Source organism: Aspergillus novofumigatus, assembly GCF_002847465.1.
Source record: "Aspergillus novofumigatus IBT 16806 chromosome Unknown P174scaffold_4, whole genome shotgun sequence".
Lineage (NCBI taxonomy): Eukaryota > Fungi > Ascomycota > Eurotiomycetes > Eurotiales > Aspergillaceae > Aspergillus > Aspergillus novofumigatus.
In genome coordinates, this window is record NW_020194277.1 from 3,441,117 (window position 1) to 3,465,198 (window position 24,082).

The window sequence follows — 24,082 nt, forward strand, 5'->3', positions numbered from 1 at the left end:
GCATCAGAACAATCACCCAACCGAAATTCTTCCCAGCTTCAACATACAACAACAACCACATACACCCGTCCATCACAGAATACCCATCCTACCGATACTAAAAAATGGCCGATAAACTCCGCACCCTCCAAAACCTCGAAGCCCTGCAGGCCCGCCACATCGGCACCGGCCACGCCGACACAACCAAGTACGAATGGGAATCCAACATCATCCGCGACAGCTATGCGTCGTATATCGGGCACCCGCCGCTGCTGTCGTACATGGCGCTGGGGATGGGCGAGCCGAAGGAGAAGGTGCGGGCTGCGATGATTGAGAAGATGGTTCGCGGGGCTGGCAATCCGCCTGAGGTTGGTTTTGTTTGCTGTGCTTGTTGAGGGAACGCTATTGTTGCTGATGTCAGGATTAGACGCAGGAATAACGAGTTCTGGGCATGGATTGGGATAGGACTAGTGATCTGCGTCCCTGAATTCCGGGCAGCTAGGATTTGCAGCAGGCGAGGTCCGTTCACAGCTATTCGCGTCAAGGAAGGATCCTCCGGATCGCACGGCAATGAGCCAGAGTCAATCGAACTGTTCGGTTGTCTATAGGTCTACGGCGACCTCTTGAGGACTCGACTTGCTATGCGAGCCAGAGAGCAGGCGTTTCACGGGAAATGCCGCGAGATGGAAGGGAGATTCTTCAGAATATGTGTATTGACACAGGATACTCTTTGATACCCGGTGCATGGCGTTATCTGGGAACTGTCATCATGAACAGTTCTTCTGCTGTTCTTACAAGCCTGATTAGAATATACAATTTGATCATTGAGCTATTATTTACATGTCCCATGATATACGTCGGTGGTGATCAAAATACTGAAACGTCCATAGATCCCCCGATGCACAAGTAGGCTAGGCGTAGGGTTAAACTATTGACCCCTCGCCATGACCACCCTGCCGTGCCACTAACCTGGTATTCTCAGCCTGCAGCGACGCAATCAGATCTAGCCATTTCTGCCTCTCTGATCGCAGCCGCTCGACCTCCTTCTTGAGCATATCTACCTCCCGCCGTAGAGCATCCGTCTCAGACCTAGACCGCGTTTTCTCCTCGCGGTCGGCGTTCTTGCGCTGCTGCGCTTCTATCTTCGAGGCTTCCTTGAGCTGGTGCTTTTCAATTTTCCCGAGCTGCTTAAGGAGTTTCGATTCCTGCTGGAATAAGCTGGATGCGACCTTGTGCATGTGCGCTGATTCGATGTTAGTCTTATGCTTATGGTGGCTGTTGCTTGAAGAAGAAGCGCCTTCAATTGCGCCCTGCTTTAGATCGGTACTGGCAGCGCTGCTGCTGGCTTGGTCGCTTGCGCCAGAATCAGCAGCAGCGGCAGCAGCTCGAGCCTTCTTGGTATCCACTTCGGGTGAGGAACCGAGTTGGAGTGATTGGATCTCGTTCCGGATGGTCTCCAGTTGAGCTTCGACCTCGCGTTTCCGCTGTGCAAGCTTGGCGAGCTGCTTCTCGTGAGAGGAAAGCTTGCCCTTTTTGTTCATCTTGATCACATCCACCGGAGAGATGCTGTCGTGGGCGAGTTCCGAGAGGGGAGTCGTAGGCACCGAGTTGGTTGTTGGGATTGGCTGCGAGGTTTGTGACGCAGCATCGGCGGCGTTGGTACTGGCATCTTTTTCGAGACCTTCTGTGCCACCCTTGGCATTCGCCGCGCCAACGTTCGATGGGGTTTCTTTCTCACTGGGCTCATCGGTGTCATCAGCGGAACTGTACTGGGCTGAGGATTCGCGTGTACGGTGTGGACTGTGCGGTAGATAGTCCAGGACGGCCTTAGGCGCATATCGCTCCAGCCCTGCGTTGAGAAGATACGCGAAACTTGCAATCAGGCCATGGTGTTCTTCTTCTTCATATTCCAGGTCGTCCGAGTCGGCACTTTCTTCGTCGCCGTCCAGCGACGGGCTATTTACCGTTTTCTCTGAAGACTCTCGTCCGTGGCTGTCGCGCTCGTCCTTGGCTCGTGTGGTCGTATCACGACAAGCCCAATCGACAAACTTGACGGCGTCGGTGCAGATACTCTTGGGAGTCCCCTTCTCCACCATCCAACGAGGAATATTACCGCCCGGATCACTCCTGGTCACCATTATCCATTCCACTGGCCATGGATCTTCTTCGTCGTCCCGGCCAAGGTCATCGATATGCTTGGTTGTCTCATCCCGTTTCTCCAGAACCGCCGATTCCGTCTTTCCTCTCCGTCGACCGGCTTTGCTTCCAGTAGCCTCTTTCTGCGCAGCTGGATCCGCAGAGCTACCTTGTCGAAGCAGATTGTCCTCGCTCCTGGCCGGCGATACAGCCGTTTCAAGCGGCACGTGCTGCACCGAAGGCTTGTTGACTGGGATTTCCCGGATGAACTCCACAGACTCATATTGACCTCGAATATATCCCTGCCTCGGCGGCGCATCCGGATGCTCACATGGCTTGGACACCATCATCCAATTGCGGCCGCGGCGCTGAGCCTCTGCGCCCGCGCCCGCGCCAGCACCCTCACTGCCCCCATTCACCTCCGTCTCCCAGTTAATGATAAGCGTCACGAAGTCCCGCGGTGTGGTCGGCTTCGGGAACTGTGCGGAGACATGATAAACATTTACAGTGCCTAGATCCTGCTCCCCCTGCTCGTCCTTCACCTTGACCCGCTCAATCAGTCGCTCCGCCCCGATCCCCCGCACCGCCTGGTCCGCGACGCGCCCCTTCCGTATCCGCGCCTGGTTCGCCTCAAGCGTCTCGTCCATCTCACTCGCCAGCTTCCTCTTCCACGTCGAAAAGGGAAGCCCTTTGTGCACGCTCCGGCGCCCAAACCAGTGGCCCTTGCCATCGGCGCCTTGCACTTTGTAGATGGGGATCTCGAGCGGATTCTCCTTGGACCCGGCGACCTTGAGGGGCTTGCCCCATTCGCGCTGGAGGGATGCGAGTTTGGGATCTGTGGAGCCTGTGCGGGCCTGGGAGGGGGTGATGCGCGATGCGGCGGGGGAGCTGGACTCAAATGCGTAGTGGGTTTGTTTGCGGGAGGGGCGGACTCTGGTACGGAGTCGACGATCAGGCGTGCTTTCGAGGAGATGTCATTGATGTAGTCTCGTAGTTTTGCCGGGTCTGTAGGGATGCTGTCCCATGTTGTGGGAGAGAGGCATTGCAATGCTTCTTGTAGGGATGCCATTGGTGACGGACTGGTAGGGTCACGTTCTTTGGAACCTATCTTCGTCGATATTTCTCACGATTTTCTGTGTATATGGACTGTCCACTCGAAGGAATGACTGGTTAAATCAGACAGCGTTGTCCGTCTTAGTTCGGTCGATATCAGCACTGCTTGCTACTCCATCTGGGTGTCGACAGGATGTACGTGCGAATGAATCATAGTCATGTACAAGAATCAGGACGTCGAATGCACCGGGACATCAAAAGCACATTCTTTAGCCTTACGAATGATGCAATCCAATAAATCAAGGATAAATCTCCGCCGGCTGATTTTCCAACATGTCCGTGGAGTTAAGTTGCCCGTCCAGTGTTGGTCCGCCGGATGGGGCTGACGTCATGTGTCTTGCTTGGTACTCCGCACGGTTCGGCTCGCACTACAAAGTACACAATGCACCCAAAGGAATCCTCTTGCCTCTCTAGGGCTACGATGTTTCAACATGAGGATCCTTGATAAAATCAGAGATACCTTTTTCAGTCAGTTGGGACTCGCCTTCTCGTGAGCAGTTTGCCACAAATCGATATGGATTGTGTAGTTTAGATTAGAGGCTTCTCAATTTAGGTACATCTCGCGCAAGTACTTCAATGCGTGCGAAGAAAGCATGATGACATTCCCATTGGGAAGGAGAGAAGATATGCAGAGGGTTCCAGCCCTTCAAAGAAGTGAATGACTATGCCAGCATCCGATTCTCGCCATCATCCACATCTTCCATCCAGTGGAAACGAAATGATGGATCGAGCGTATCCAGGTAATATTATAAACCCAGCCTGGACGATAGGGGACGAACCTACCATGCGACGCACAGGGAATAGGGAACGACTGGACGAAAGAGTCGCACTGGCTTCAAGTGGGCTGACTTTCGACGAGGTCACAGACCAGCGTGTACTTAGCCCTGATCGGAATATCTGCCGCAGGCGAACATTCCGATCCTTGTAGGCCAATGCGGCGTCCTTCGAATCCCTCGAACCCTACCCCCTGAGGACGCCAAACCCGCTAACATACACATGCCAGATGTGATGTATAAGCAGCGCTGCAGAGCATCCTTTTCCAGCCCACGTTCGTAGACTTCAATCTGGTAGCCCGTACCAAAAAGGGGAGGATGTCAGCAGGACAATGGAATGCAGAAAGAAGCCGAATCCAGTCAAGCATCGTCATGCACTTCCACCGTGCCTGTTGATAATGCAGCAAGGAAGGAAATACAAAAGAGGGTGAACATTTCATCCAAATCATATCCCAAGCCGTGAGGCATACCAGGTCTTCATGACATATAATGCGGGATGTAGCATGAGAAAGAAGTAAAACAAATAGCCGACCCGCCGCTTCTTGATGCAATTAACTGAAAAAATAAGAACGCTGCAAGTGCTGGCTAAAGGAGAAACGAGAGAAAACCGAAGTGTGACTGTAGTTGTGGTTTTTCCAAGGACAGAATACAGGACGCGCAAAGCAAAAACGAGGTGGAGTATCATGGTTCTTCGTCGCAAAGTTGAGATTGTGAACGCCGTCAATGATGCCAATTAGTCTGATGTGGGTATCCGTAGGAGAGTGGCCCGTGTCGTCGTTGGGAGTGTATGCTGCCGGTATAGGTTGTAGAGGAGTCTCGGTGACTTTGCTGGTCGGCACCCGGGGACCTAATCCAAAGACACATGAAAGTCAGGCCGACCGTCAACATCAAAGTGTCTGTGGTGCCATGGACCCATTACATCGTCATCAGCGCAAAATCCTGGTATCGGCCGCCCCAGCCATACCCCGACACACTCGCGGCAGTGCCGCAAGGCTGCACCAACATGCTCGGTAGTGGAAGAGCAGTCATAGCGGCAGACGTCACAGCGGCGCTGTAGTACGGGTCTGAGTCGTATGGCGAGGTGGTGAATGGCTGACTGTAGGATGACGTTGAGGAGGGATAGTGCGTCTCATCGAGACCGCTGAGACTGGCCCACAAATTCGGATTAGAATCCCCTGTGCTGGCCGTGGTTGGGCTGGATGGTAGTATTTTCCAGGCGTCCATGGACGCGGGTTGCTGCATTGGAGGTTGCCACCATGTGTCCAGTCCGACCGAGCTGGGAAGGATAGGAGTGGAACGAAGGACATCCACCACACGTGGAGGTGGAGGACGCAATGGGACAAAGAGGCTCTCGATCGCCGCTTTGGCCTCATCACTCCTACCCCCGAGCAATTCACCTGCACCGTCCTCCTCAAGCCCTTCAAGGGCTTGAACATTGGTGCGATAGACGAATCTGTTAGCAGCCTGAACAAACTCTTCCTGTAGCTTCTTCAGCTGCTGTCTCTTCTCGCTCCATTCCCACGTGCTGGCGGCAGCATCCACAGAGTAGACATCCTGGTGGAACTCCACCAGAGCCTCGATGGTCTCCGGGGTCAGCTTGAAGGCAACCTCGTTCTGAGAGACCATGTCGACATGCACAACATATGCTTCGATGTGGATCATCTGGTAGTTGAAGATCGCTTCCACAAGTGGGTTCTCGTCCCTTCGAAGCTCCGAGTCTGGCGCTTTCGGAAACATCATGGAGCACAGAGTCCAGATAGCATGTGGCGAGGACAGAGTCTCCGTTAGACATCTTGTATGCTGCGTGACATTGTTCAGTGGTCTCTTGACACGGTTAACTCGTTTCAAGGTCGCCGTCAACCAGGGCTCGATCTTGGCACTCAGGACCACATTGGGCGAGGACCGCGGCGCAAATGCTGCGGCTGAGGAGGGTAGTAAGATTGTTGGCATTATGGACGACTCTCACGTAAGAGATGATGGTTGATGGGTGATACTCCGGAAGTTCGGCAATGGCGTTTATCATATATTCACGGTGGAAAAGAACGATATCGAAAAAGAAGAAATAATCAAAAAGGCGACATTCGCCCACAGCAAGTGACCTTTTTACCCAGCACAGCCCGTCTGTGAATTCCAATCTCGCAGAGTCCGCAAAGAGAAAGGGTTACCGTAGCAGTCGGGGGGGTAGACAATCGTCTTACCGCTTGATCGGGTATAGATGGGACCATATAAGGATGGATGGATATTATTGTGTCGAGAGGTCAGGCGTGGATAATGTGGAGGTCGAAATTAGCTGTGCGGGCGAACGCGCAAGAAAAAGAATAAGATAAGGAAGAAAGTAAGGAACGTTCAGAAAAAAGAGTGTAAAATAAAGCGGCGGAGGAGGAGAAGAAGGAAAAGAGAGGGAGCTAAAAGACAAGAATCCAGGAAGACGAGGAGGGGCGGGAGTGATGGCTCAAAAGGGAAATAGGAGGATGCAGTCAACTCTGAGTTTGTATGGTATGTAGTATGTAAGTATCGTTTAGTAGTAATGATACTTGTGCGTGGGCGAAGATGCGGAGACGAATGGATATGCAGCGAGAATCCTCTTTGTCAAAAGGGAAAACAAAGAAAGACGGAAGGTAACAATGTTATTATTGATGAGAAAAAGAAAACATTAGCTAGCCAAGTATTATTGTCTTAATTTGAGATCATGTCATACCATACCATGAGGAAGATGACATGATAATATAGTAGCTACACTCCGATACATATAGGTACGAAATATCTTCCATCCATAGCCACCCACCCTCAATATCCGACGATTTCGACCAGTCCACACTGCTATACAGCATCTGACTTGATACAGGTTTCGCCTTCACAGACGCAGAATCCCGACCGGATGGGACGAGAGGACCAGGTCCCAGTGCGCGGACACCCCGTCCGATCTCAGCTCCTCAGTCTTCATGCGGATGCATAGAATATCGAGATTGGCATTAGCAGGATGCAAGTGGCCATAAAGGGAGTAGGATAATTTTCCTATTCCTACCTGTCGATTTCTTGACGGCACCTGGGTCGTACCGGTGGACTGTGGACTAGCGGAGTCATTTGCCTCTATCTGTTAGCTGCTAGCGAGGCGTTGAGACATGCTTATGAGACGGCACAGTGTGGCTACCAGCACAGATCCTCTGGTAGCTATCTTGGGATAATGATTGAGTAGACCATCATCAGTATTAACAGAGATACTCATGAGTTCAAAAGTGTACGCCTTGGTATGGGTATTTGTATTCTTACAACATACTTTACAACGTGCCATGATCACTCAGACGAATCTAACCAGCTCCGGATTGATTCGAATTAGATCTACTCTTGAGCCGAGTCTAAGCTGCAGAATGCTCAAACTGCAAGGCTGGTGGTCAACACGGAGTAGATCATGATGGATCATGGCTAAGCCCCAATGCCCCACCTGCAAAGGCTGCATCTCGAGACTCAAAAAGGTCGAAACGGCCTCTCCGGCATAAAAACCCCTCCATTCAGCCACGATCGTCGCAGTATCTGGATTATGCATCGTCTGAGATACGAGGGCTAAATTTGAAATCGAATATTCCCAAGGTCACACTTTTGACAAGTGATATGTTATTAGCTGTGAATTCATCTGCCTAGGTATAATCTGTTGCAGCATTGCTTTTAATTGATCGAGTCATTATTGATCACAGTGGGATGTCTCCGTGGGATTGTGGTTAGTCTGTAGGATACCAGATGGAGACCCTAGACGGAGATGCGGCCTAAATCAGTACATCCGCCACCAAGGCTGTTAGTGGGACTTTTAGGTTGGGAGTTTTCAGCTTGCAGAGGACATCCTTGCTCCACCACCTTTTAAGAGAGTGAAACTCAATATCAGACTCATGCACTTGATCGCTGTGGCTGCTGTCATCAGTAGTAGGGTGGTAACCGAAGAAAATAAGCCGTCGCTGCGATACTCTGTAAGGCAGTCAAGGTATGCATAGAATAAGACACAGCTATATTGCTAGTGAAATGCATCTGTCGAAGGCTGCAAGTACCGATGGGGCCATATTTGACGGACTTAAACCTAGTTGACACTAGTACTGTTACTGTCGGGTCTATATTTTTTGAGGTTGTATGCTAGCATACCAATATTATTACCACCTAGCGAGCCAACCTAAGATAGAGATAGTAGTTGCACGGAACATAATGTCAAGTATTGCAACATCCTGTAGATACTCTAATTGCAAAGCAACCTCCTGAACCCCTTGAAAACCACTGTAATAGGCAAGATAAAAAGGGGCACCATGCATTGCATTCCTTTCCTATTCCTCCGTTGTTCGGACCTGTCCATCCTTGCGGAGGTATGGTAGGTCAGAAGAGACAAGATTCAAACGGCTTGGTTGAATTGAGTGGTGGTCATGATTCGTGGGGCGAGCTAATTGCCGTGACCCTTGGGAAGATACCCTCTTCTGGCCTCAGATTCGCCAGCGGCCAAAGGTCGACTCGTGCACTAGAGAGTAAGACCCCTGCTACGATCAACCATTGGACCGAGTCTTGACGACAGTCATATCCAGACTTTCCGGAACTGAACGCCATTCGGCGACAATCCTGCACTTGTAACAATAAAACAGACCACATACAGTGCCGAGCCTGTAATGGGTAACAAGAAGGGAGATGGTGACTCGGGTCAAATCGCCTGTCTCACTGCTTACAGAGCAGTTGCCCTTGGCTTGCCCAGTGACATGTAAAGCCTGTAAAGCCTGTAAAGCCTGTGAGCAGCAGTCCGCCTTTTGTCGGCTAGCCTCCGCGCAATCGGCCAAAGGGGCAAGCTGTGGCGCGAGGCAAGTCAGCACGCGCTATGGTCTGATATACTAACGGATCCAGTGAAGAGCCTTGTCATCTTCTAAGTCAACCAGAGAACTTATTTAGAGGCAGTGGAACCCAACGACAGGTGGAAAAGGTTTCGACAACCTGATCTCTCCGCCGAATCGTCTTCACCAGTGGACTCCATAATCAAGACGAGCAGATGCAGGCAGAAGCATTTGACCAAGTGCCACTCACAAGTAGCAGTTGACGAGGTCACAAGATCAGAAGAGCTCGAGGTCGAAGAGCAAGACGATAGGGGATGGGGTCTCAGCAGGCGCCCTCAGCGGATTTGATACGCGCGGAGAAATACCTCACGGGTCATGAGCCGAACACTGAATAGATAGACGGGATCACAGGAGGATGATACGGCAAAAGGGATCGTACCATCGGTTGAGATCGGCTTCCAAGCGGGTTCTGGTGGAATCGCATGCGTCGTCAGCTGCGGACTGGGGAAGTTGCGACACCTCATAATGGCACCTTGATTGAAACGGCTGTGCGGCCTGCATGACTTGCCTCCACGGCACCCATTTGACAAGGTAACAATTAAGATACCAGAAGCCAACAGGATGGCACCGCAGCTGCGAGTGGAAACAGGACAACCAAAGAGAAGGAAATGAAAAGACAGAAATGAAACTGGCGTCATGCATTGGGGGCGATCTTTCCATCTCAGCTTTGGTGTTTCGGTGATGACCGTGACGGCTGCGCCTCACTCGGCGGTTGCCACATCTGCGACAGGCTGCTCCATCAGCCACAATGAGTGTGGCAACTCCTGCAGAAGACACGACATGATATAGATAGGTAAACTGAAAATAGAAGTCAATGGAGTTGTATGGTAGTTGATCGCGGACAAGTTTCACTCGTGTTTTGCTTGAGTTTTGGACTGGACGACATCTGGTTAGTAGCCCTACTTACTCCCGTGCTGAGAGCGGAATATAGACCCCATGCTTGGCGTGTGTTGCTCCAAATGTTCGGATTCAAGTAAACCCATACGACGGCAGAATCATGCATGGTCATCATCATAGAAGCATTCCACCCTGACCACAGGTCAATTATTTCATCATAGCAATATTGGACAGTTTGCCATGAACGCACACGCTTCCCCCGGAGTCCAACAAGAACAAAAGTACCAGACTCAAAGACATCTAGACTCCAGCCATGTCGACTATTTGAAGTCAAAACATAGATCTAGAAGCTCCCTCACGGAGCAGGACACACAAGGATCTCTGTAATATACAAAAGTCTGTACATACAGGTACTTACAAAGTCGGTTATGCCCAAGCTTACTGCTTACTGTTGCACAATCCCTAAGCGCTCTGTCCTCCTCAAGATCCCAGTCAGCAACTAGTCTCGACAATACCTACACATGCAAGCACCGAGCCATCCTCAAAGGGAAACCTGCAGGAGCACTGATCGCAATATCCCCTGCTCGGGTTTCGGATACGACGAGATTCACGCTTATGACTGGCTGCGATGAAAGCCACAAGACTGGAGGATATCCAGCCATGTGTGGTGGGCGTCAACAGCTGCGTCGAGACCCACCAAATCCGGCTGACAGTGCATACAGGTTTGGTCACCTGTTCGACTAACCGCTTGCAGACAGATTGAGACCTTGGGGGAGTGTTTTCGCGAGTTTGACCTGCGATTCCTCGGGGTGCAATATGTGACAGGCGTTTGATTGGAGAGTCTGGTCTTCCTCGCTAAAAATCTTGACTTTGAGACTGGCCGGAGCTCTCCTGTCTCACCTAGCTGTGAGAATGCGTGATATCAGTCAATGCTGACAGTCGTCGTTCCTAAACTTACGTCATTTGACTTCTCTCTGCACTCGTCATGCTGCGAGGATGGGGACAGACTACAGTTTACCCGGGTTAGTTCGAAGAAGCATTAGTTCATTTCCTTCTGCAGAGCATCCATGGAGCTAACACGGATCCATGATTTCCTTGTCTCTGACCTCCAACCATCCATCCCAAGCAAGCCGATACAACCAAACAGCCAGTCGGTCGAACGATAAGGCCCTCGTGTGACCTCGCAATTACTAGGGTGACGACGACAAAGGCGACATAACACACCAAAGAGAATGAGTGAGCAACGAGAAGCTGTACAGGCTGTCACTGCTACCTTACAAGAGAGCTAAGCGATTCCATGGCGCCGTTTACAAAGCTCGAACTTCCGCTCCTGGAGAAGCTGTCTGAAGACTTGGATGGTTGCCTTGATGCTCATATTTTGACGGATCCGTGAGCATTGGAGGCGAAGTGCCGAGAAGAGGACGATACAAGTCAAAGCGCTTCAAGGGAAATGGCGCTATACAGACTTTCTGAACGTTGCCCTCAATCTCCCACAAGACGCATCCTGACACCCCATTATTGGAATCATAGATTCAGAACCAAATGACAGTCTCGGGTTTGATGTGTCAGATGGACCGCTACTCTATGTATCTGGACTTCAACTGTGGAAGAGTATATGTTACTCAGGCTGATACACATGGATATGGCGCTATATGTCTCCCTGAGACCTTCGCCTGTACTGCAACCCTCATGGCTTTGGTGAGTTGGCGAAGCGATAAGAAACCACTTTCGCTGTAAGCAAACATGGTCGAAGAGAATATCCATTCCTATTCACTTAACCCGATAAGCAACCCTCAAAGCCATTGACATTCAGGGGCCTTTCTTAGGATCCTAAATTCTCAGGGATATAACAGTCATCCTTCGGACAGAAGGGAGTACATGATTCTATGGCAATAACTGTTCATGCTCATATCTTGCAGTGTCATTCACAGATATTGTCCCGCGTGCGCATTTGAGGACGAGAAATACACCTGCGATCCCTCAATGAAATCGGCGCTATTGGAGATCGATGATCTTACTAATAACAACCCTCCCGATGTATACGACAATATCATACCCCTTTGCTGACCCGTCCTAGACCGCGGATAGGTATGCTCACAGCTCCCGCGTCGTTCGCGCGTGCGCAGGAAGTCACCTGCAAAATTGAGCTTGCTTACGAAGGAAGCGAAAGGAGGGACACAGAACCTTCCACGGCCTCAGGCCGTCAAAACCGTGGTATGGCGGGACGCATAGAGCTCTGAATCAAGCGGTCTCAACTCTAGATTCTTAAAGAGGACTGTTAACCGAAGCGCGTCGATATATCCGGGTTATTGAGCCCGATATAAAGCATAGCGAGAAAACTGGTATGATCCAGATCATCAAGCCGCTCGAAAGTCTCTTAGAGGAGATTGGCCTGTGGCCCCTATCCTACATAAATATCTTGTCGGTTCGAGTATACAATGATCTTGACGAGGCGCTTGCAGCAGCTCTGACCTCTGCAGATACAGTCGGCGGTCCATGCACATCTTGAAGAAAGGTGATGGAAGAGTGCTATGGGAACACTGGCACTTACAGAGCCAGGCCAGTACGCTTCATTGGTCTGATAAGCCTTCCAGCTGGCAGAATGATCTCAGTATGCAAATGCAACATGATGAAACGTATTCTGCCTGCAAAGGGAGTTGCAGGTTCAGCAGGAATCAAGCTATCCAATTGTGCAAGAAGTCGCGGTTGGAGGCTAATGTGTGGTATTGTATAGCTCTCAGCCCCTTGAAAATCCCACGCATGAATGGATCAATATGGCCGAACAGTTCTTTCAAGCGGACGGAGCCTTGTATGTAACTACCGTAGGTGGCCCGTGTGGCGGGTATATCAAACAATTTTTCGATGGACCGGTACACCTGCTGAATTGTCTGTGTTTAAGTCACAGTTTCTTAAGAAATGCTTGCAGTTGCCTATGATTAGCTACTTTCAGAACTTGCTTCAACGAAACAAGCTCGTTAAAGACAGTCTTCCAGGCGACATCAAGGTGAGCGTACTAGCATGAGCCGCTCAGAATGTAAAGGACCAGGAGTTAACATATTCCTCAGATCATTGAGACGGCGAGTAGATATCTCCAAAATAACGCCGTCGCTATGACATTACTATAATTTGACCCGAATTAGAAGAATCCGCATGGAATAGCAAAGAGACAGTCAAATCCAGTGTCAGCCCTTCATCTTGGAGCTCGAGCTCTCGAGAAGCCCTGGTGTTCCTTGGGAAAATGCGTTATAGGACCAGAATCGCATGAGGGCTAGTCCAGCTTCCTTGAAACTGCAGTTCCAGCCTTGAGAAGCTGCATATTGCATTGAACCTGCTCTGAATCATTTGAATGCCTCTAAGCAGAAAACAGCTTGCTTGTGCAGAGATTCGCAGGAGGTGCGCTCGATCGCACGGAGTAACAGTTGATCGGGTGTGAATGGAGCTCGACCAATCGACTCCAAGTCGCTTCATAGATCGTCACCTGGTGTATTACTAGAGTCAATTATAGCATGATTGCAGCGGCGAGCGCTCAACAGTCGACGAATGCTGGGCATTTGGTACTTATTCATCAAGAATTTCCCCAGCGAACATGATCATTCTGCTGCTCGACCATGCACTGAGATGAAACCATGGTAGGGGAATGCTCATATCAACTTCTAGGTGGAATCATTGATCACTGAGCTCGGACCCTGATCTGTGAGCGATGGTCTCAGTTCGCAGACCAAGCATAGATCAGAACACTGATAATTAACTGTGGAGATGGACGATTATCGTCCACGTTGGAGACAACAACAATGCGAGACCAGGTTGTCCCCGAGCGTTCCTCATCGAGGATCCTCATCAAGGGCTCTCCGACCACAACATTGCAGTGATATCCAAGGCTTCATGATGGACACCAGATAACACCAAGAATAGTTGAATTATCCATGGAAGTAGAATCTTGATGTTTTTGGTTGGAGACCTGGACATCTCTGAGCCCTACTGGTCTCATGCGGAAACTTTTGTCACTTCGCAGTGGTGACCGAATGTAGAATAGCACTAAGTTCGAAGTGGAGCATTTGCAAGTCGTTCCTGAATCCTAGTCTTAATGATTCGAAGTTCACGAGTCCTTCCAAATAATTACATTTGTGGTCATTGGTTAGACCCTCCGAGTCCGAGCCTCTCAGAGTAGGGTTCCCACTGCTAGAGTCTGTTGACATGGGGAAAGCGGTTCAGACTCTGGGGTAATTGATATTGAATCAGAGCAAACCTGAAGAATGACGAAATGCTGGACCACTGTACTAAGAGTACTCTGTTCTTCGACCAGAGTAAGCCATTGACGTGTGACAGTGAGACAGACAACGCTAATGTAGGGGCTTTAGCGGGGAGAACCTTTTGTCGCCTCGACATCCTGGGAGTAAGAATCAAGTGACCTTGCATGGACTTGCCTAGAGACTATTTTCTGTTTGTCTCGCTTCAATCACAAATAGTCTAGTCTAATTACGGTGACTCCGGTGATGTTTGGCAGATCCCATATATTAAATGACATAACCTTGGCCTCCGAGCACTTTATTCCCCTTGCTTTCATTGGAGAGGGGTTTTGGGGCTTTTCCAATGGAATGGTTACTGACGAGGGTGTATACTGGGCATGAACTGTGATATATTAGAAGGGACACTAATACAATGCGTCATATCACATGAAATCATGAAGAAAAATTCTCACTCATCGAGGTCTCTGTCTTATTGTGTACCTGGTAGCCCTGACCCCTGGGATATACTACAGTAGAGGATCAGCTTTGGGGCCGGGGGAAGCAACCCCGGGAGAGTCGAGACTCGAGCCTCCAGAGTCCATCCATCATTGGCCTCATCTTCCCATATTTTTCTCCAATTTCTAGCGAATGACAATAATAATAGAAAAGCAGCCGAGACTCGAGAAAAGAGGCGTAAAAACAAGATTTTTCTTGCCGTCCAACGCAAACGAAGACAAGGAAAACAAGAACCCCGCTCGATGGGCACGAAAAGTGCCGATCACGACACTAGCCCAGGTCAACTGTGGGAATTTCCACTCATTGTCTACTCTGGATACTCGTATTGGGAGATGAATTGCGTTATTCATTCATTTTCTTAAAAGACTCATACATTTGACTTCTTCATGGCACCACATCACATGTTACCGAGATGCACCTCGAGCTGTCTTCCTTTGACCTCGTAGCACCTAACATTGCAGTTCGACGGGCGCTCTTCGTCCTAGTTTCCCTTCCTACATCGACCGAATGAAACCCCACACTTGAGCTGGGACACAAGAGGGTCTCCAGACTACCGACTTCCAGTTCCAAACTTCGAGCGGAGGCTACGAGTCTTTCCGGTGATGGCTCCCCATGGGCATGTTCCGTTCCCCGCAAAATGAGAACTACGACTATGGAGTACGAGAAAGTGAGAAATCGCATTTGGCTCACTCACCCAGGAGAAAGAATATTGCCCAATGTTCGAATGCGCCTATCCATGGTGCTATCATGGTCGAACTCCCACTAACACAGACTAGTGCCCACAGTCGCGCTGGGTGTTACCTCCTGGCTCTTGCAAATATTGCTCTTCTAACCAGGACAATGGCAGTTCGTCTGTTCAAACGCGTGGGCTGCTCACTCAAAATTCTCCTCTGCAACTCAAGGGGCTCAACCGCTCAGGTACACTACTAATCCATGATCACAAAGCAAGGCAATAATGACTGTCAAGTGCTCCCTTTGCTCAAACTGTCGAATTGTCCGTGCCGATCACCGAGGTAGATGGATCCCGAAAGCCAGACCCCAACTCCTCAAGCGATCCCATCTCAGACTAAGACGAGACTAAAGTGCCACTCGCAATTTCCCGTGCCTCTAATTTGTTCCCCCCGCAGGGCTAAGAACCCCTAAAAAGACCAATTAGCCTAGCATTGCGGTCTGGGGTGGACGGCTGATTCCGACTAAGCACAGCTTGGGCTCCAGCTCAGCGCCGCTACAGTCACCGGTCACCATCCCATGCTGCTGCGGCGCTGTACTAACATAGTACTACAGGAGCTATCTACGTACCATGCTCCACAGCGTTCTACCGTCTTCGGCTCAAAAGATGGAAGGAAACAGATGACATACACCAATGATCGACAAGCTATGCTTTTCCAGTACGCTCGAAAAGGGTGCTATCACCGTTGCACGACCAGAAATCCCCCTGCCGCTGACATCAGTAGTCTGGTCAATGGAAGGAGGAACCCCCAACATCAGTTAGTTCACATGTGGAGATCAGACAATAGCCCTCGGTCTTTTTCTAGCAGTAGCTGGACCTTGCGGAGAGAATGGTTACTAGTAGCAGATCTTTTCCGCGAAGCTGCAGACATAAAAGGAGCCAGTCCAGTCTTGGGAGATCTCGGCTCTACCTCTCTCCCAGACGTCGATTGCTGGCCATTCCCCTGTGAAAGAGCATTGACCCAGCATGCGTTTCTCAACAGTCCTCTCAGCTCTTTTGCTATCTAGCACCGCGCTCGCAACTCCAGCGCAGGTATCCTCACCAGTCGGTGCTTCATCACAGGGGGGTGTAGCAGAGGAACAGTCGGTAGCGCAAACAACTCCAGTAGCAGAGGCCACTCCGGTTGCGCAACAAAGTCCAAGCACCAACCAGCAGAATGCCAACGCTGCCAACCAGGAGCAGAGCGCCAACGTCAACACCCAAGCAGCAGCAGCACCCCCAACCAGCGCCAGCCCTCAGCCCACTGAGAATGCTGAACCCTCGCCCAGCCCGGCTGCCAGTCAGAAGGACGGCAACCCGCTGAATATCCTATCCAACCTGGTTCCAACGAACACTGCTGGTGAGCAAGCCCAAAGTGTCTCTACGGCTACTCCAACTCCTGCCTCTGCGGAGAGCTCCTCTAACTCTGAGACCGCCACAAATGCAGCTGCGCCAACCGCTACTGGTAGTACCGGTTCAGGCTCATCGTCTGGAGGTGCGTCGGACGGGTTTTCCGGAAACATCTTCCAAGATCTGCAGAATCTGTTACAAGGCATTTCGGGGCTCCTGTCTCCCACCTTGCTGAAGGATATCGAATCCTTCTTCCACCACTTCGCATACCTGTTCGATGACAAGACCACCGACCAGACCAAGTCTTTGATCGATACCGGATACAACCTCCTCACTCCTGAGCTGACCAAGGAAGTGCTGGGTCTTTTGAGTAACGCCAATGCCTTGCTCACGCCCAGCTTCGTGAATGAGACTCAGGAACTGATCGGCGCAGTCGGTCCGCTACTCACACCTCAACTGTTCAAGCAGATTTCGACCCTGCTGAACAACGGCAACAACCTGCTGACCGCTGACTTCGTCAAGGAAGTCAACGGTTTGATCGGTAATGCCAACACTTTGTTGACGCCCGATTTCGTCAAGGAGACCCGCGCCCTTATTGAGGCCGTTGGTCCTCTGTTGACACCTGAACTATTCAAGCAGATCTCATCTCTGCTGAACAACGGCAACAGCCTGCTGACTGCTGACTTTGTCAAGGAGGTCAATGGTCTGATTGGCAACGCCAACACTTTGTTGACAGCCGATTTTGTCAAGGAGACTCGCGGCCTCATTGAAGCTGTTGCTCCTGTTTTGACACCCGAACTGTTCAAGCAGATTGGCACTCTCCTAGTCAACGCCAACACTCTGCTGACTTCAGACTTTGTCAAGGAAGTCAAACAGCTCATCAACGCCGTTGGCCCTCTCCTGTCGCCGGATCTATTCAAGCAGATCAGCGGTCTGCTGAACAACGCCAACGACCTGTTGACTCCGGACTTCGTCAAGGAAACCAGAAGCCTGGTCGGCGGTATTGCCCCTGTGCTGACACCCGGCGTGCTCGCCGAGGTTGGCGCTTTGTTGAGCAACGCCAACGATCTCCTCACGCCAACCTTCGTCAACGAAACCCAGGGCCTGATTGGTGCTGTGGCGCCTAACATCACTCCTCAGCTCTTCAAGGAGATCGGCAGCTTGCTGAATAACGCCAACTCCTTGTTGTCCACTGATGGCTTGCACGAGATCCAAGGCCTGCTGAGCAACGCCAATGATCTGCTGACACCCGACTTCGTCAAGGAGACAAAGAATCTGATCGGCGATGTCTCGCCTGTCATCACGCCCGAGCTGCTTGGACAAGTTGGAGGCCTCCTGAACAATGCCAACAACCTGCTCACACCCAAGTTCGTCAACGAGACACAAGACTTGATCTACGAGGTCGCTCCCGTCATCACACCGGAGCTTCTGGCTGAAGTCGGCGGCCTGCTGAACAACGCCAACAAGCTCCTCACCACCAAGTTCGTCGAGGAAACTCAGCACCTGATCGACAGCGTGGGACCTGCCCTGACCCCTGCCCTCTTCACCAACGTCACCTACGTCCTGGGCAACGCTACCCAGCTGCTGACGCCCAAGTTCGTCAACGAGACGAGAGACCTGATTGATGGAGTTTCCCCTGTCATCACACCCGACCTGCTCGCAGAAGTCGGCGGTCTCCTCAACAACGCCAATGATCTTCTCACCAGGAAATTCGTGAATGAGACACAGGTCCTGATCGAGGATGCATCTGAGGTATGTTCCCTAACCCTTAAAAATCACAAGGCAATATCGCTAACAAACACATAGTTGCTCCCCGTCTTGGTGAAGGTCTTGGGCACGTTGTAAGAGAGTTGAACCGCCATGCATAAGGGCCTATGATTAATGGACACGAATTTATCTTCTTTTATTTTTGATACATATGAGAGGTAATCACGCGCTTCATGTTTAATGATGTTCATGTTGAGGACTGTTATGCGCCGGGCCATACAGGTCGAGTGGGGTCGATGTCTATATAATCCGTCCATAGCCCACAGGAAATCCAGGTTCATGTCAAGACTAGAGACTTGAGTGTGCCAGGACATTATCGAAGCACTAGCTGCGAGCTCCTCTGAAGATCTGACTCGAGATTGCAGCCTCATCTAGTAAGAGGACAACGACTTTTTGTAGACTCGGCGCCGTGCATCTGCGAGGTGAGAAGCTCTTCTATTTGCCCATGAGGGCCGCGCTTCGAGTTCCGGGCAGTTGTGTTGTCCGTAGGCCCTGCCTGGCAGTTTTGGTGGCTGGGAAGCCGATTGCAGCGCATATAGTCGGCGAGCGCCGCCAATTCTTGTAGGATCCAGAATATGGAAACACTCTGGGATGCTAAATGACTGTATCCTCCCTCCAACAGCCACCGAAGGGAGCCGTGTAAGTACTGAGCATCGACCAGCTCAGCACTCCTTGGTTGTCAATGCGTCCTTAGACGTCAAAAGCCAATCTCACACCAAGCCAAATCAATAATTCAACCCAAGGCTCAAGACGGAATATCCAAGCCCCTAACCTTCTGATACTTCGACAGTACCTTCATCTCCGTATCGCGCTCCTTAACCTTCTTATCCACGGCCTTTTGCACCTCCTCGCGCTTCTTCTCCGCCTCCTCGATCTTCCGCTTCGCTTCCTTGGCTACTTGCTCTTGCGCTTTCAGCGCCGCACTAGGGGATGGGTATTCCGTGCGAAGGTGGTTGAGTTGGGATCGGATCGAGTCAGACTCGAGATCGATGGGGGTGCAGGTGACTGGGTCGTACTGGTATGGTTTTAGGGGCGAGCTTGGGACGCGGATATCGGGCAGGGATGGGTGGATCAGTGTTGTGCGGAGGGGGGAGTCAAGCGGGACTGGTGCGTTTGAGGGGAGGTTTGCTGTTGAGGTTGGTTCGGGCTCTGCCGGAGGTGAGAGAGGCTGTTGGTCCATTTTGGAAACTGGAGGCGGGTGATGGTTGATGAGAAGTACCAATCTTCTCTTGTATTGCTGAACATTTGTCGATGCGGGTCGGTAGCGGTGGGATTCTGCCGGTTGAATAGTGGCTGACCGCCTGATTGCTGTGCGGAGATGCTGGCGAAGCTGTATGACGAACGATTCAAGTGAAGGGCATCCAAACACAGAATCGACTCCCTCATTTTGGTTAAATGAGAAGGTAAAGGAAGGGCACTATCGACTGACTTTGAAGCCTTGCCCACTATGCAGGCTTTTGGTATGCGATCACTTCACTCGCTGAACGCTGTGCCGCGCAGCGCCAGATGACCTCATGGTCGGGACAACTTGCTGATTCCACATACCGTAGTTCCGAAGAATAGGAGGGTAAGTGCTTTGTCTAGGAGGAGTGGGCAATGCTGAACCCTGACTTAGCCTAGATTCGAATTTATATTGAGAGTGAGTCTGACCGGTCTCATGTATCATAGATTCTTACTAACCGAGATCTTCACTCAGATCATCGATCTAAATAATGTGCCACTTGTGAGTGGAACGGCGTTCGTTAAGTGGCGTCTGCCGTCGTCAAGCACGGCCGAGCATCATGGACATACGGATAAAGCGATCATCATCGATCATCGAGCGTACTGGAACTACGAGAAGACCCTGCAGGTCAGACTTACGATTGATCGAAATCAGATGCTCCATGAATGCGAACTTGTCCTAGACATCCTACAAGAGTTTGGGGCTGGAGGGCACGGCGACAAGAATCTTTTAGGAAGGATCAGACTTAACCTTGCCGAGTATGTCGACAAGAGCGACGACGAGGAAGGCATCGTGAGGAGGTACCTGATGCAGGATAGTAAGGTCAACAGCACGCTCAGGGTTGGGATTGTGATGCGCCAAATCGATGGCGATCGGAATTTTACCACGTATGTTTTGCTATTACGAATCATGACCGGTCTGTTGTTGATTGCTAGCAGCCCGCCCCTAAGGTCCGCCGCGGTTTTCGCAGGCATCGCGGGTGTGGTCTCCTCGGAACAAACTGATCATGATGAACTTGGCCGGCTTCCGTCCATCAACACCCAGAGTAGAGAGGTCGCTGATATGCAAGACATGTACCGCCGCACTCTGGCTGCTTCATGGCTGTCTGGCACAGATGACATCCCCGCGGATAAGTTAATCGAGGACCTCTTTGCCACGGGTTCTTGCGACAACGACGAACATCCTGATGCTCGCTCTCGAAGGACGGTGGATAATAATAACAAACTTCACCCTGATAGGAATACAGATACAAGGCAAACCAGATCAGGGAACCGATTGTCCCCAAGTTTCGAGAGGCGACCAAAGAGCTTATCCAGCCAATTCCGCAACGAAAGTAAAGGGTCTGACTCCTCGGGACACATCAGGAAAGGTGGCAGTATTCAAGAGCAGCTCTACGACAATGCAAATGGCAAGGCCTGGAAAAGCCGTAGTGAAGTGGATGAACTATCGGAATTTGAGGTACGAGAGGACCTGCGGAGTTGGGAGGTCTCTGTAAAGGAATAATCCCATAGGGCTCATATTCTTTTCTTTTGTTCCCTTCATTCTTACCTTTGACCCTCTTATTATACTGTACTTACTTTACTTACTTTAATTATTTGTTGAAACGATAAGGACTGAGTATCTTCCGTCAAACAAAGACATTCATTCTTGTGGCCTAAGGCACATATTACTACATAGTGATCAACCTTCCGCTTCCAGCCTAGCGTGTCTTGACCGATAAGATTGCATGCAAAGCTTCAAGAAACTATCGATTGCGAAGAATTTCATGGAGCGGCTGGCTCGAAGCAATTCGCCCATTTTTCCATATGCTTACACGGTTCTCGAGGCCGGGAGCAGGGCGTCTGGCCTGTCAATACATCTCCCCTTGTAGAGAAATTCTACGGTCATCAACGAGTCGCCAGCGTGATGCTTTCGTCCGCTATCAGAACACCGCAACCGATCCGGAGGACGAGCCATCATCTCGCCGTCGATCTCGAAGCAGGTGGGCAAACCAGAAGGAATATCCTAGGAGTCAGAAGGTGACACTCGATGTCGACTCGTTGGGAAAACCTGGGGAAATCGTTGTCGTACCGCATCGGACTCGCCGCCGTCGAAACTCCGAGGTCAAGCGCGACACATCCGATAAATCTGCCCTCCCATTCATGCTAGAAGATATCGAAATCAAAGATACTGTTCTAGAATCTGCTACCATCAATGAAAGCATACAAAGCTTTCGTGAACCTCATCGACCGCACGACAAGTTGTCCGCCAACGATTGGGAAGACCTGCGGAATAGACTCCAATCATCCTTTACCTTTCAACAGCTGTCAGACTATATACAAGAAGCGAAGCAAGAGGCTTTGGTCCAGAAGGATGCGGAACCACGAAGCGAGAACACGCCCACTGCTGTCTGGAGACCCGGAACTTCCGTGTTTCTTGAAACTGGTCCAGTTTCGCAGGGAAGCTTTGCCGATAGAGTCGCCGTGACACAAGCGCTGAAAGGGAAGCAACTCCTTGCAGAGAGAATCTTACGAGACTGCTGGCAGCTAGGTGTTGCTGGTGAAGTTGGCCAAATCGACATCCGTCTCCCCGCGCACTCGTTATCGCTGCTGCTCAACTCTGAGCATTTCTCTTTCGAAGAATTGGCCAGCTTACACGACGCGAAGATTGACGTCACCCGTTCGTTGGGCCTCATCAGGGTAACCGGGACTCAGCACACCTGTGAATCGATTCGCGAGATTATATACGATGCAACGAACAGAATCCGACAGGAAGATGTCGATCTACCTACGCCAAATAATGCCACGTCCAAGAGTGGTCGTATTTTTACTCCTGATTTCCTTGCATGGGTCAGCAAGATCTATGGAGTTGCATTCGACCAGGAGCCGTCGCAGGGCGTTATTAAGATGTTCTATCTTGCGGAGAACAGAGAAGATGCGGACAATGCTCGGAGAACACTAAACCTAGCGATCTACAACACAACTTCTCCTGCGATACCCTTTGGCACTTACTTATCCGCGACCCAGTCGGCTAGTGCCTACAATGTAGACTCAGAGCAAAACGTACCGTGGTTCGATCGGCAAAAGGCGTGGTTTCGGTGGGCAATGTCGTCTACACAATCCTCCGAGACGAAAATCCTGGACACCCCGTATTTCGATAAGCATCAATCGCTTTTGTCAGACGAGCTTCTCAAATTACTCAGAAAGTCGTCACCATCGTCAGAACGCGATGGTATCAGTGAGACCGTGGTAGCCGCCGTTGGGCAATGTCTGTTCTTACACAAGCCTTCCTTCGAGATCCAGACTCTCAGTGCTTCTCAGCTGGGCAAATTGCATCTTCCCCGAACTTTCACTACAGATGTTCCTCGAGTGACGTCGTTTCTCCGTACGCTCAAGCCACGTCTGCCCGATGATGACCAACAGTTTTACCTCTTCCGGTTGATTCCAACCGCTGCCCATGCAAACATCTTTCCGCGACTGGAATTAGAGGTAACTCTGCCAGGGTCACACCCGTCATCTGTCTCTGATACCCAAATTGGGATTCGTAGCGTGAAAGCTGAGTTGGCTGAGAGCAGTGTTGACTATCTGCTCCCCGAGAATGGCCTTGACCTTCGGTTTACCAGAAAGTTGTACCGCGATCTACTGCATGGACATTCTGAGAATGAGTCAGCCGCGGACGTTACGGTGGAAAGCCTCCGGGAATACCTGCAGGGCATCTTTTATAGGTATATGAACAGCGAAGGTGAAGCGCCTTTGCCTGTTTTTACTCATGTTCCGCTTCCCAATGATCTGTTGAAGGGAACTTTCAACAGCGAACCAGACAATTCGGGTAACCACACTGCTGCCGAATACATGTTCATGCCAGTGAATGACCTTAGGGGCACGCGCATTCATCGCTATGATTTCAACGGCCAGCAGCTCAACTATGCTTTCTATGAGAGCGGGCCGTTCAATCCCTACCGAACGACGGATATCTTCCTCGACGTGGATCTCACTGAGGGTGACCGCTCCACAAGTCCTCCTGCAGAGGATGCTATGTCCCCTGATCCACTCCATCGTGAGTTCAACACGTTCTACGGTGCTGCTTGCTCTCTGGCATTTGAGCTGGATAGGGCTTGGAGGATAGATTCGGTTTAAGAGACATCACTACTGTATTATATGTTTTCTATTGTATTATAATCATGAGACCTTCTTTGCATAGAATTCCCCTGCGTCAAGCTGGACAATGTACATATGCCAACTCTACAATTGCGCTGGCTGGATCACCATAGGAATATATATCTGCCTCGTCGAAGATTAAGTTGATGCAAGCTCTCTAATCCCAGACCAACCGAGAGCCGTAGCCATCGATACAGTCATGTATGCCCTCGAAGATATTCAAACAAAGAGTGTGCTATGTCTGGCTCAGGTGCATGTGGTCAGTTGCCATCTGTAGCCCAAACAGGTAATCAGTTACAGACGCCAGGATTCATTAGTGCTCAACGATTTTTGAATCCATCCAACGACTTAAGATGCGGTCGAATATCAAAAAGAAGCTACTACGAGGCATTGGAAGTCATTCAGACACAATAATATGGTAATCACCGACTGTCCGATCATATCAAACTCACTTTAATGCCCCGT

The 24,082-nt window shown here is 50.6% G+C and overlaps 6 protein-coding genes across 6 annotated transcripts; 3 read left to right on the plus strand and 3 right to left on the minus strand.

The window, feature by feature from the left end:
* The first annotated feature begins 46 nt into the window (after positions 1–46).
* P174DRAFT_442015 (splicing factor 3B subunit 5 family protein) lies at positions 47–814 on the plus strand. Its single transcript, XM_024827484.1, has 2 exons — positions 47–347; positions 407–814. The coding sequence occupies exons 1-2, from the start codon at positions 105–107 to the stop codon at positions 416–418; spliced, it is 255 nt and encodes an 84-aa protein (XP_024683300.1). The 5' UTR covers positions 47–104; the 3' UTR covers positions 419–814.
* On the minus strand, positions 783–3,480 carry P174DRAFT_442016 (uncharacterized protein). Its single transcript, XM_024827485.1, has 2 exons — positions 3,048–3,480; positions 783–3,003 (listed from the first exon to the last, which is right to left on the minus strand). The coding sequence occupies exons 1-2, from the start codon at positions 3,182–3,184 to the stop codon at positions 903–905; spliced, it is 2,238 nt and encodes a 745-aa protein (XP_024683301.1). The 5' UTR covers positions 3,185–3,480; the 3' UTR covers positions 783–902.
* Positions 3,481–4,916: 1,436 nt separating this feature from the next.
* P174DRAFT_370102 (uncharacterized protein) lies at positions 4,917–5,951 on the minus strand (the record flags this gene model as incomplete). Its single annotated transcript, XM_024822310.1, has 1 exon — positions 4,917–5,951. The coding sequence occupies one exon, from the start codon at positions 5,949–5,951 to the stop codon at positions 4,917–4,919; it is 1,035 nt and encodes a 344-aa protein (XP_024683302.1).
* A 10,178-nt stretch (positions 5,952–16,129) lies between these two features.
* P174DRAFT_369961 (uncharacterized protein) lies at positions 16,130–18,337 on the plus strand (the record flags this gene model as incomplete). The annotated part of the gene is made up of 2 exons (XM_024822302.1): positions 16,130–18,244; positions 18,299–18,337. 2 exons carry the CDS (start codon positions 16,130–16,132, stop codon positions 18,335–18,337), a joined length of 2,154 nt encoding a protein of 717 aa, XP_024683303.1.
* Positions 18,338–18,416: 79 nt separating this feature from the next.
* On the minus strand, positions 18,417–19,439 carry P174DRAFT_390276 (uncharacterized protein; the record flags this gene model as incomplete). Its single annotated transcript, XM_024823476.1, has 2 exons — positions 18,417–18,817; positions 19,032–19,439. The coding sequence occupies 2 exons, from the start codon at positions 19,437–19,439 to the stop codon at positions 18,695–18,697; spliced, it is 531 nt and encodes a 176-aa protein (XP_024683304.1). The 3' UTR covers positions 18,417–18,694.
* Positions 19,440–19,706: 267 nt separating this feature from the next.
* P174DRAFT_431611 (putative respiratory complex assembly protein Rmp1) lies at positions 19,707–23,596 on the plus strand (the record flags this gene model as incomplete). Its single annotated transcript, XM_024825705.1, has 4 exons — positions 19,707–19,719; positions 19,810–19,826; positions 19,875–20,939; positions 21,185–23,596. 4 exons carry the CDS (start codon positions 19,707–19,709, stop codon positions 23,594–23,596), a joined length of 3,507 nt encoding a protein of 1,168 aa, XP_024683305.1.
* Between the last annotated feature and the right edge of the window lie 486 nt (positions 23,597–24,082).